Source organism: Convolutriloba macropyga, chromosome 12 (genome assembly GCF_964194025.1).
Source record: "Convolutriloba macropyga chromosome 12, txConMacr16.3, whole genome shotgun sequence".
Classification (NCBI taxonomy): domain Eukaryota; kingdom Metazoa; phylum Xenacoelomorpha; order Acoela; family Convolutidae; genus Convolutriloba; species Convolutriloba macropyga.
In genome coordinates, this window is record NC_134479.1 from 370,671 (window position 1) to 382,833 (window position 12,163).

Sequence of the window (12,163 nt, forward strand, 5' to 3'; positions counted from 1 at the left end):
TAAATGTCAGCAAGTTGCAAAACGACAAAGTATAGAGAAAACTTTGCTTCGTCTGACTGTTTCACCGTAAGTTGCGGTTGCTTCTGCTGCCTCTATCAGAAACAGAAAACTTGGAGAATGTTAAGAACCGACAAAAATCTGCATCAAATAAGAACACGGCAAAAATTCTTAAGTTGAATTCTTAATTTTTCATTGGTTACGAGAAACCAGAACTCTTCAACCTGAAATTAGAAACTATTCAAGCTAAGCTGGTAAAAAACCAAACCACGACTCAACACTTTCTTGTATTGAGCTGCTGATTTTTGTCTTCTTTACGGAGAATATTTGTTAATCTTCAATTTTGAGTGCGCTTCTTAAGAACTGATAGGAAAGCTTCCCTGATTTGAAAATTTGAACTCAACAACAGTCAGTAAAAGCAGGTGTTGCAATTCGTAATTGTCATCAAATATCTTTCAAAAATTTCAGAAACAGAAGTTTCTAGGGTACACCTGATTAGACGTCTCTCCACCTGTGATTTACCACAAAAACAAAAACAAACCTCGAAGTTTTTTTGTGGCGTATTCGAACTTAACTTCTAGTAAACATACGACCACCTAGAAGAAGCACTCACAAACATTGGCGCGCAGGCATGAATTAAATTAGTGTCATTTTTGTCTTCAATGGAAAACATGTCTGAAATACAGATGCTTAAATGTTTGAAAAACAGACTCAAGTACGCCGGCAGGTATTTGAGTCTTAATTATTTTGAAACGGAAACTTTCTGCAAAGCACATATTTTAAATATTTTTAAATATTTTACATGTACAATGGACGTGTGTGCGGTCATGAAGTTCATTACAAAGTACAAGCAACGATCAAAATGATACGAAGTCCTGGTATCAATAGATAATGAAAATGAAAAATTTCAAAAACATTGATAAATTTGCAATCGTATAGCACAATTATTTGTATCAAATAGCACCAATATTTGTATGTGACACAAAAATCTGGGCACGTAACTGGCACAAACATCACGACTCCAATGCTTCATACTTAATGCGTACAATACGTGTTTGTTGGCTATAAACTAATTGAACAAAAACAGTTGTGACCTGATTCCCAAATCAAAACTTAAAACAAAATTGAACAAGCAGAATTAGAGTTTGATCGATTTCTTTATCTTATCTCTTAATTGCTTAGATAGATTCTGTAATATTATTTTCAAAAACTCAAAATGGCCATTCCCTCACCGAATCCGAGGAGCCCCGACAAAGGACTTAGTAAGTCAGACTGTGTTCAAGAAAAACTTGTTTTTCATCCAGCACTACAATCACTACTCCGAAATCAAACTTCTGATTTATTGCCAGCATGCCGATGGCAACCGTGTGCCCTGCAGGACATTGCAATATCTCTAGACTATACATCAGGACAGCTTACCCACAACTCCGGTGACTGATACTAGCGCTACATCACCACCGCAGACAAGCACATCATATTTGGAAGCCCTCAATAGTGATCAAGTTCCTTGGATATTTGGAATTGTCCGCAACAAATAGAAAACGACCAACACTACGATGCTCTCAGAACCCAATTTTGAAACAACAGTTCCAGAGGGTGACAAAGATATCAATCACTAAAATAAGAAAATCAGACACTTCTCTCTCGGAGGTTTTTGAAGACAAATATTTTAATAGCATCCTTCTATTAGCTTCAGGTTCATCTTGAATTGATTCATGGTTGCTGTTATTTCTGAAGATTTAAAATGTGTTTGTACATAATTTGCTAAGCTATTAATTTTTTAAATTTTTTCTCAGGTTCAAAAAGATTATCTCCAACAGAAAAAGTTTGCAACTGAAGTAGGAGAGTATTTATTATGCCGTATCGGAACGGTTGGAAATCAAGATTTGCGAATCAATAAAGTAAAAAACGTTCAAACTTGATGCCACAGTACTTTGTACATAACCCCTGAAACTCAATATCTTGAATATAATCCACAAACCGCAGTTTTGATAAAAACGAAATCGGTCGACTTATCGATCTATCTAACCATTCAATTCTCAAAATGATCCAAACAAGCACTGATAATAACTTAAAAGTGGCAAAGATTTGCATAACCTAGGTTGAGATCACATCGCAAATGACAAAAACTTCGACCAAACTTGATCAAAGTAGGACATGGCATCATCATCTAATTGCCATCCGCCTGTTCTCACCCTAAACAAAGAAGTTTCGAGCTTTAAAAATGTTCAAAAAAACAATGAAAAGACCATTTTTTTGCAGTGTTTCAACAAATGAACAGACAAGACATCTGATCCCAAAAAGGACGGCTTCAGAAAACACTAGAGACAAAAAGAAATTTCATTGGCATCTGCAGACAACAAACTACAAGTGCGCATCATACTCGACAAACTGGTCACACTCGTCATCATACTTGTCATAATGGTTAAGGAGATAATTAGAGAGAATAATTAATAGCACCTAATTATTTAATTTGTTCACTAGAAACTTTCTAAATTTTTTGCTAATTTGAAACGCACATGCTATGCAACATATTTGCTCATAAGTATCGATGCTCACAAGTATCGAGACTTCTTCCTCAACTTTCAAAACATCTCGTCATTAATGTCTAACACCTGTTATTAATTAGATCATCAACTACCCAAAATAATGGAGATGGAATCCGGTTTTGAAATGATTTTGAAAACAAACGGGGTCTAGTGACAACTTTGCTCAACACACCTCTCATCAAAAGGCCTCTACAGAAAATGCGGATGTAACTGTCATGTACCAGTCCTGTTTTGTTAAAAAAACCTGATTGCCAGAAAAACCAATTTTTTTCTGTTGATGGAGAATTTCCTACAACGCAGTCTTGCGTTTTACTCTATTGGAGGTAATCTTGCTTTAAACATCCTTAAGTGGCAATACTATAACAACCATTTTTAGACAGTAGTTAAACAGCGCCCTCGTAAATATATTCAGTTTATTGCAAACTAATCATTTTGCTAAGAAAAACATTAAATGCTCTCTGGCGTTCACTCGGTGACTGATTATCATGGTATCCAGAAAATTTGAAAAGCTTTTGTACTTAGCAATCAATGAGAAATTCAGCCAGTCTAAACCAGCCAGTCAGACTTCAGCCTTTTAAGACTTGAAATTCGCACGCAATTAAACCTGTAGTCTGCATTTCAGGAAAAGCCGAGAAAACATCTGCCATTCTTTCATTTCTCAAGTTGAAAAAATTTTCTCAAGTTAAACGTTTTGCTGTTAATTTAGTTACCGAGCTTCAAAAATGGTATTCCTTTGCCGTTATTACGATTCCGCACTCAGTACAGTTAGAAATCGGACTAGGTATGAACATAACTTACATCCGGATGAACTTGGTTTACAACTTATCATCGTTTAAAATGTAAACTTCGGCAACACATGAGAAATACATGCTAAGATTCGCTAAATTTTGTCAAAGTTGCAACCTTTGGCTCAATGACGCTCAGTTCTTTCAACGGTCTCTCGCAAACGTTCGAAACGACTAACGCAGATAACGCAGGTATCTTTGAAAGTTTCGCGCGTGCTCAAAAAACCAAAATCCCCTTAATAACTGAACAACTCAGTCATGGGCCACAAGGTTCAGTTATGTGCTAAACAGCAGCTGTTAAAGTACCATAATGACCAAACCTGATAATGCAGATGAACGCATCGAAATTTACGCCAAGTCACTTATGAATCCGACCTACGCAAACTGTCACGCGATTGCAGGCCACTGGGAATGGTCGACAAAATAATGAGTGTAATAACAACGTTTGCTTCAATGGGTAGTGAATCGGTTCTGGAATTGCTGAAAATTGATGTGAACTTCGCAAGTTTGATACCAATTCGTGGCTCGAACTATATTGCAATGCCATCAAAAATTGTTAATTATTGCAATCTCCTCAACATTAGGAGTCACGCAGTGATTGATATTGCTTAGTAGCGGCATGTCAATTACTTCAAATATGTCTGGATTGAAATGATCAGAACTGCCCAACAAACAAAACAACCACAAACACCTAAAGTCAACCGGGGCTTCATCAACCAAAAAATGACTAAGAGGTCTACGCCTTTAAAGTAGATTCCAGAATTTAAAAAACTGAATGGCGATCAAATCAATGTGTTCGGCTACGATAACGGTCAACTGTTTCCTCTGAGAATTTCGTCAACGTCGAAACAGAGTTTACAAGGGATCTACTTTTTTTGTATCATGGTCACAACCACAAAATCCAGATAACTGACCTGGCTAAATTCGTTTGCTACTTCGACATTCCACTGGCTGTGGCATAAACGCTGGGCAGTGTTTCACATGCCATCAAGCGATCAAAATTCCTTTCTTAGACCATTCAACAATGAGTCCTTTCTTAGACGTGTGTTCGGATGCAAAGCACAAAAGAGCAAAACATTCACAAAAGTTAAAGAGATACATGATTCGGAAGAGTTTGCGTTAAAAGTGATAAATCACCACTCTAGCAAACCAACTTTCTACATCTTAAAAGTTCAGAATACTCTGACTAAATTTGTGAAAACGCTTTCCAAATATGCCAGAAATAACCACCAGTAAAAAAGAAAACATCCATTTTCAAAGCCGACAGATAAAATTTGGGCAAATCTGATGCCACTTATTGCTGTATTTTGGAAAAACCGATCTCATGGGAACATAACAAGTGCAATGGAGCGAAAAGAAACATCAATTTTACAATTGTCATAGGTCGTAAAATACCAAATTATGCCCTTCACCACATTTGCTCGGCTCAGAACAACTGCGAACTCACCACAACCATCAGCGTAATAGACAAAAAGTACAACTCTACGACTACGGTTTACTTATTGACACCTAATCATTACCAGGGACATAATCTTAGAGTGGTTGGGAGAATACCAGCTTAGATTGAGAGAGCAACACAATCTCCCTACATCTTTTTATTGAACTCAGACTGGTCAACAAAAAGATTCACAGCGTAGTGCCGTTTGGGCAAGAAAGCGGGCTATCACCGTGTATTACGATACTCAGTGAAAAACAACAGGTCGCAAAGCTAACACGTTCGAGTAGAACTTTTACAGGTTGATGAACAACTCAGCATAAGCCAAAAAATTGCCAATCTAAGAGATTTCGCGGAAAAAGCGCTGAATATGGTTTCTAAGTTTGAATTCGAACAAAACATCATTTTAAGAACATGGTTACCTTGACACCAATAAATCTAACTTCTTGAACACTCCCACAATTGAGGGAGACACTATCTTAGATCTGGCAACGTTTCAGTGCTTTCCTATTATTGGCTGTAGGGTCCAAACATCAACTGACGCCTTTCATATATACTGATATTCTGCTTAAAGAGCAGACATTAAAAACGAATGATCAGAAACCGAAGGCGGTTCTGTGCCTCTTCGATTTCTCGAACTACGCGTCTAATCACTTCCTATTTATTGCGTGTAACAAATATTGTCCCTAAATTATATGAGTAATTCGAAGGCAACTGAAAGTAAGTTTAGTTTCTATGTATTCAATAATAACTCATTACACATACACACACACACAAACACCCACACAAACTGTTTAGTAAGCATCTAGAAGCTGCCAAAATGCATTGTTATTATATAGGGGGTAAGCAATCATAATAGCACCTCTTTGGCTCTCATTCTTTTCGGTTGATGACAACTTGTTCACAACCGCGAAAGAAGTGACGAGGGCTGCGCAAAAATGTCTCAGGCAAGCAGAATTTGTGAAAACCTTACATTCAGACAGCAGTGTACGCGCAGAGAACACTAGGATTGTTTCTGTCGACCACTCGTTGCGAACAGTAACAACAAGCAAAATCTCTTCTGCCTATGGCAATATGCTTTACTTAATACCCGTCGGCATAAAACCCTCCTTTCGGCCATTACGAATCGGACCGTTAAACAATCGACAAAATAAAATGGGGCGACAATTTTAGTGACTCTAAAGTGAGACGCGAGTTTTGCTGCACCACAATTGTTTGGAGAAATTAAAAACCAAAACGCCAATACTTGGCAGCCACAACGCCCTGATTTTCTGGCTGCTGAAATGATAAATGATTCGCGTCCTGGGAGTACTAATATTGTCAATTTCGATATCCCTCACAAAAACGATATTAATTTTGAAGAAGCCAGTGAAAGCAAATCAGAGGAACCGGTGTGGAAAAATGCAAGGCGTTATTCGACTAGCTAACTAAATTTAATAGCACAGGAAAGCGTACGCAAAACTGAAACATACCCGGCAGATTGCCGGAAAATAGCCGCCATTGATTCCCATAACTCTATTGGGATTGAAAGAAAACAAAATATCAACAAAAATTGATTTTTGTATAAAAACAATTTTAAGCGCGATTTATTTTGATGTCATTTCGTAATTGAACATACTCCTGTTTCCTAGAGAGAGGCTACAAAGGCTATTATCAATACCAATAAGCATTATAGATAGTAACTAACACCTATGAGAACAAAGTTCAAGTACCGGGCATCTAAAAATGGGCTTTATGAGTTTATCCCGTTTCTATTTCTGACTTTGATTTTTTTTAATACTGACTCTCTTCATTTTGAATTGCTTGGCTGAGCAGCTGCTGTGTAAAAGGACTTTGAGAAGAATGACAGAAGAGTGAAACTAGCCTAGAGAAGTCAAAAAGATTTCACGCAAAATGTCGAAAAAGCGGCAAAATGGGTGAAGCGAAAAAAAGTTTGACGAAGTAAAAAAAAATAGGAGCGCTTTAATAGCCGGCTGAGAAGATGAGGGCGGCTATTAACAATGATTGATTTTGGTTGGAGTGAGCTATTTGGTTTTATTTTATTTTCAATGAATGTTTTGAACGCGCTAAGGTAAAAATAGCGACAAAAAAGTAAGCTGGAACGAAGACACAAATCAAAGCGATGTAAATCAAAGTGATTGTTTAAAAGCGAAACAAATTTAATCCAATCTAACCAATTACCCACTTTGGATTCCTCATATTCCCATGTTTAGTATCGTAGGAGTACGCCGCACGCGTAACGGTAATTTCCAAAATTCAATCAAAAATTTTTTCACCTTTGTCCCCCCCCCCCCAGTATAAATCAGCAGCGAATATTAGTCAATATCTTGAATTTTCTCAATCAATGGAAGAACATATCCGTCTCATTTTGAGCCAAATTTTGTAACAATTGTCGGGAGCCAATTCTCGAGAGACCATTGTGGAAATAGTCAAAGTTTATATTTACAAGTGAGTTAACAGATCTCGTGCAACTGCGTAATTCTCTGCGTAATTTCCTCGGAGACCTAGAAATTTTCTACTTGCGCATTTTAAAAAACAAATTCAATAGGTTTAGGCTAATTATCTAGTCATTTGTTCGAAGCATTGGAAACTCGGCTTTGGAATTATTCAAACGGTACTTCGCACAAAAAATATTCTGGCATTCAAAATTTTTAATAGAGCTCAACAATGCAGGCATCATTGTACATTTGGAAAGAGCAGAGAAAGTTTTCAAAAATGAAACATAACTGACTTAGGTCGGACAAATTGCTCTCACACTACTAGTGGGAGCACTAATCTATTGAAGTCAGCATCAATCGGGGGTGGGGGTAACTAAAATCACTAAAAGGGGCTTCAGATGACGTCATTAACGTTTATTATATACCACTCAAACCACTAACCAAATTTAAAGTAAAAAACTGACCAATTTTGGCGCACTTGTCATTTGACTTACAAGATTAAACTTCCGCCACTTTAGTTCAGATGCTTAAAATTGTGGATGGGATTTAGATCACGCAAGACAAAAGGACTTCTTTTTGTCGAAAACGAACGTAAGTGACTTTTGACTAGAGCCTCGGAACACAAAACACAATCATACAAAACATTCGCAATCAAAGGAAACTAATATATATATATATATATATATATATATATATATATATATATATATATAATCTGTTTCAAAATAACAAACAACATTCTTTAATAGCACATTCGAACGGTAACCCCCACCCAAATTAAGTTGTTTTTGATAACATATTTTGAAAATGTCATCCCAGTGGCAGCGAAAAGGTCAAACATACCCGGCAGATTGCCGGAAAATAGTCACTGAATGAGAGAAGAGTGAAACCAGCCCAGAAGTCAAAAAGATTTTACGCAAAATGTTGAACAAGCTGTGAGCTAAGGTAAAGCGAAAAATTTTTAGCACGGCGTCGGGGGGGGGGGGGTGGAGGGTAAGGAAGTCTAAATGGGACTAAAGAGCTCAATAGTGGGCTTCAAATAACCACATTAGAGGATAACATATACCACTATTAAAAACATACCCGGCAGATTGCCGGAAAATAGCCGCCGTTGATTCCAATAAGCATGATTGGGATTGAACGAATAGAAGATATTGAAAAAAAAAGATTTTTGTACAAAAGAATTTTTAAGTCCGACTTATCAAAATGAGTCGGACTTAAAAACTCTTTTGTACAAAAATCTTTTTTTTTCAATATCTTCTATTCGTTCAATCCCAATCATGCTTATTGGAATCAACGGCGGCTATTTTCCGGCAATCTGCCGGGTATGTTTTTAATAGTGGTATAGGTTATCCTCAACATTTCGTAGTTGAACATACTTCTGTTTCTTAGAGAGGCAACAGGAGCTACTATCAATACCAATAAGCATAAGAGATGGTAACTAAGACTTATAGGAACGACGTTCAAATAGCGGGCATCTAAAATTGGGCTTTATGGGTTTATCCCGCTTCTATTTCTGACTTCAATTTTTTATACTGACTCTGTTCATTTTGAATTGCTTTGCTGAGCAACTGATGTTCAAATTCACTTTTAGCAGAATGAGAGAGGAGAGAAACTAGCCTAGAGAAGTCAAAAAGATTTCACGCAAAATGTCGAAAAAGCGGCAAAATGGTAAAGCGAAAAAAAGTTCGACGAAGTAAAAAAAAATAGGAGCGCTATAATAGCCGGCTGAGAAGATGAGGGCGGCTATTAATTATTAAATTTTAAAGTGAAAAAAGGCACCAGTTTCGGCGCATTTTTCATTTGACTTTTAGTATTAAATTGCCGCCAAACGAGTTCAGCTGCCTGAAATTGTGATTGAGAGAGAATTTTAGATCACGCGAAACGCAAAAAGTCAAGGGCGTAAAAGTCACTCGAGAAGTCAAAACCGTCAAGCGAAAATTTTGCATAAAAAAGACACACGTTTACAATAATTGCTATGAACTTCGTTCAAGAGCAATTAAAAATAGGAGCGCTATAATAACCGGCTGAGAAGGTGAAGCGGCTATTGATTTAAAAAAAGTAAAATCCGTCATGCAAAAATTTTGCGTAACTTCGTTCGAGAGCAATTAACCAACAATATAAAAACTTTTATCTTTTGTCGTTGTATCTGCTTTCAGCGTAAACTTTGGAGACAATAATACAATTAGTGCACAAAATCAAGCTTAGCATCTGTAATACGCGGTTGCTTTCACTTTTTTCGAAGAAAAAAGGTTTCATGCTAAATGAGCTCTCATTAATTGCTTTTCGCCGCACACATTTTCATTGCTTTAGTTTCAGGTGGTGCGAAAGCTACTTGTTTTTTTTATTTGTCCTTTATTAAATGCTCCGTATCACTATGTAGGGAGTCGGTGTCTGTGGTGAGTCGTGTGGAGTGAGCACCTGTCGATTTTGTTGATGATGATGGTGACTGGGAGGTGTGAGGAGACTGCATGTGCGAGTATTCGCTCTGTGTTCAACATGATACCTTCTGCCGCATCGATCACCACACATACTCCGTCACTCACACGCATGCCAGCTGTCACCTGTAATAACTACCATTCATTACACACGTACATTTTCATTGTTATTTATTGGTACTAAACACACAGCTACAGCCTTTCGCAAACTTCTTCATCCTTCTATTGAATCCCAAAAGCGCAACTAGCCGAACAATTAGGCTTCCATTACCAGCCGTGCAAGATTAACACCTTATAAAATTTGACATTATCCTTCCTGTTGAACTTTGACAAGTGATGACATCCTCAAACTGTCATTTTTTTGAGATTCTTGTTCGTAGTGGTTGAAAATTTGATTTCTCACTGATAATACTACTGTACCCTACGACGATTCAATTCAATTTCATTCAGTTCACTTCAAAGAAACTTATATAAAAGGGGCCCTTCTAAACCTCACAAGATCTGAAGTCAACTGCTAATGACTTACGCACTCAGTTTTAAAAACTCTTTGAATACAGTTAACATAACTCACTAACGTCGCCCGAATTGCCCTCAAACGACCGGCGAACGGTTGGCTTCGTCAGTAGCTAGCCAGGATTTATTGAGACTAGCTTTAGCTTGATTCGACTCTGTTTTACTTTTAGTTTTCTAGCCTTGTTGGTAAATAAATCAAACAAAAAACTGATATTTTAAAAATTTGCAAAATTTAAAAGAAAAGCTTCCAGATTTTGCAGTGAAAATTTTCAAACCTATTTTTTGTCTCTAGAGTTAAGTCAAGTAACCATCCGCAAGACTTGAAAAGCTTCGTTGGCCAGTAATGATCGTTAAACTCAGAAAAGGACAGAAATTTTCAAAAATTTTGAAAACAATTTCAAATTTTAACAAAACCTTGCTAAAATTCAAGATATTCGAATCTTCAAAGCTTTAAATAGTTTCACTGGCAAATAAAAATCTATAAACTTTATATGATAATAATTTTCCAAAAATTTGAATTAAATTTTATCAAAAAATTGCTAAAGCTGGAGTCATTAAAAATATTGATAACCATTCCATTAACTCCAAAAACTATGCAAAAGCTCGTCATCAAACCTTGGAGGAGGTCCCTCGGACCCTGGTGCAGGGAAAAACGACTAAAAAAACTTTAAAAAAAACTTTGAAAAAAAATTGCAAAATATTTTTAAAAAATTGCGGATAATAAAATCTTGAAAACCATTTCAATACATCTAGAAGCTATGCAGTTACCTATAATCAAACGATAGAGGAGGTTATACGGCTCTTGAGGCTGGAGAACCCTAAAAACCCACAAAAACTTTCAAAAACCTCGAAATAATTCAAGTTTTAATTTAAACAAAAATCGCTAAATTTGTCATATTAAAAAGTTGAAAGCTATTCCATGGCAATAAAATTTTTTTTTTCATTAACTTATCATCAAACCTTTAAGGTTGTTTTCTGGCCCCTTCGTCTGGAAAGATGTGAATAAAAAAAACGTCAAAAAATTGAAAAACTTTGCACGTTTTGTCAAAAAAAATTCTAAAATTCGGGATGTTAAAAAGTTGAAACCATTCCAGTACCACTAGAAATTATGCAGTAACCTATTATAAAACCCTAGAGGAGGTTCCTTAAACACCTAGGGCTGAAGGAACTAAAAAATGACAATTTTTCGAAAAGCTTGAAAAAAATTGTGAAAATTAGTATAAAATTGCGGGTTTTTAGCAATCGAGTGTTCGTCAGCAGCCACGGGGGGGGGGGGGGGGGGGGGGGGGTTGGGGTGCACCTTGTGCCGATGGGGAGGGAGGGGTGCAGCAGGTGCTGATGGGGAGGGAGGGGGTGGGAACACAAGGGGGTGGGGGCAGCAGCGCGGTGGGGGGTGTTGGGGGTAATAGTGGGGGGCGGGGGGGGGGTCCAACAGCGGGGGGTGTCTGTCTTCAACCTCTAAAATCCGCCCTTCACACCATAAGTATAAGTCTCCAGAACAGGTTGAGCTGAAAAATCGGTCAAGCAAAAAATCGCATAAACATAGCTGGCAGATTGCAGGAAAATAGCCGCAATAGATTCGTAGATCGGCAGTCTAAAAAAAAACAGTAAAAAAGACAGACCAAAAAAATTCGTCTTTTCATTGAAGGCTGATCTGTTATATTTTGATTAAAAATCTGTATAAGTTATTGCTGCCTCTATTAGCTGATCTCAAATAACCTTCATTTAGAGTGACACACACCCATTTGACCTTATATCTTTGAATTAAAGTAAATAAAATTCAAATTCAAAGTGAGGAAGTCATTTTTGAGAGTGAGGTAAGTCAAGTGTGACCAAAAATTTAATCACGCGAATGAACAAAAAAACTCGCTCCACTAGAGCGAAAAATGACGTCACACATGCAATTCAGTTAAAATTGCATGAACGAATGAACAAAAAATGGCTGTGACGTCATATGGTCGTAACAAAAATCATGACGACGAAATAAAAAAAACCAAGAGAAGGCCAA

At 37.1% G+C, this 12,163-nt stretch overlaps 1 protein-coding gene across 2 annotated transcripts in view; it reads right to left on the bottom strand.

The window, feature by feature from the left end:
• LOC142351238 (116 kDa U5 small nuclear ribonucleoprotein component-like) overlaps positions 1 to 12,163 on the bottom strand; it is a 664,445-nt gene that overhangs the window by 216,295 nt on the left and 435,987 nt on the right. For both annotated transcript variants that reach the window (XM_075403381.1, XM_075403380.1), the window contains exon 5: positions 9,626 to 9,768. In XM_075403381.1, the coding sequence (XP_075259496.1) occupies positions 9,626 to 9,768 (143 nt within the window). The remainder of the gene's footprint in view (positions 1 to 9,625; positions 9,769 to 12,163) is intronic.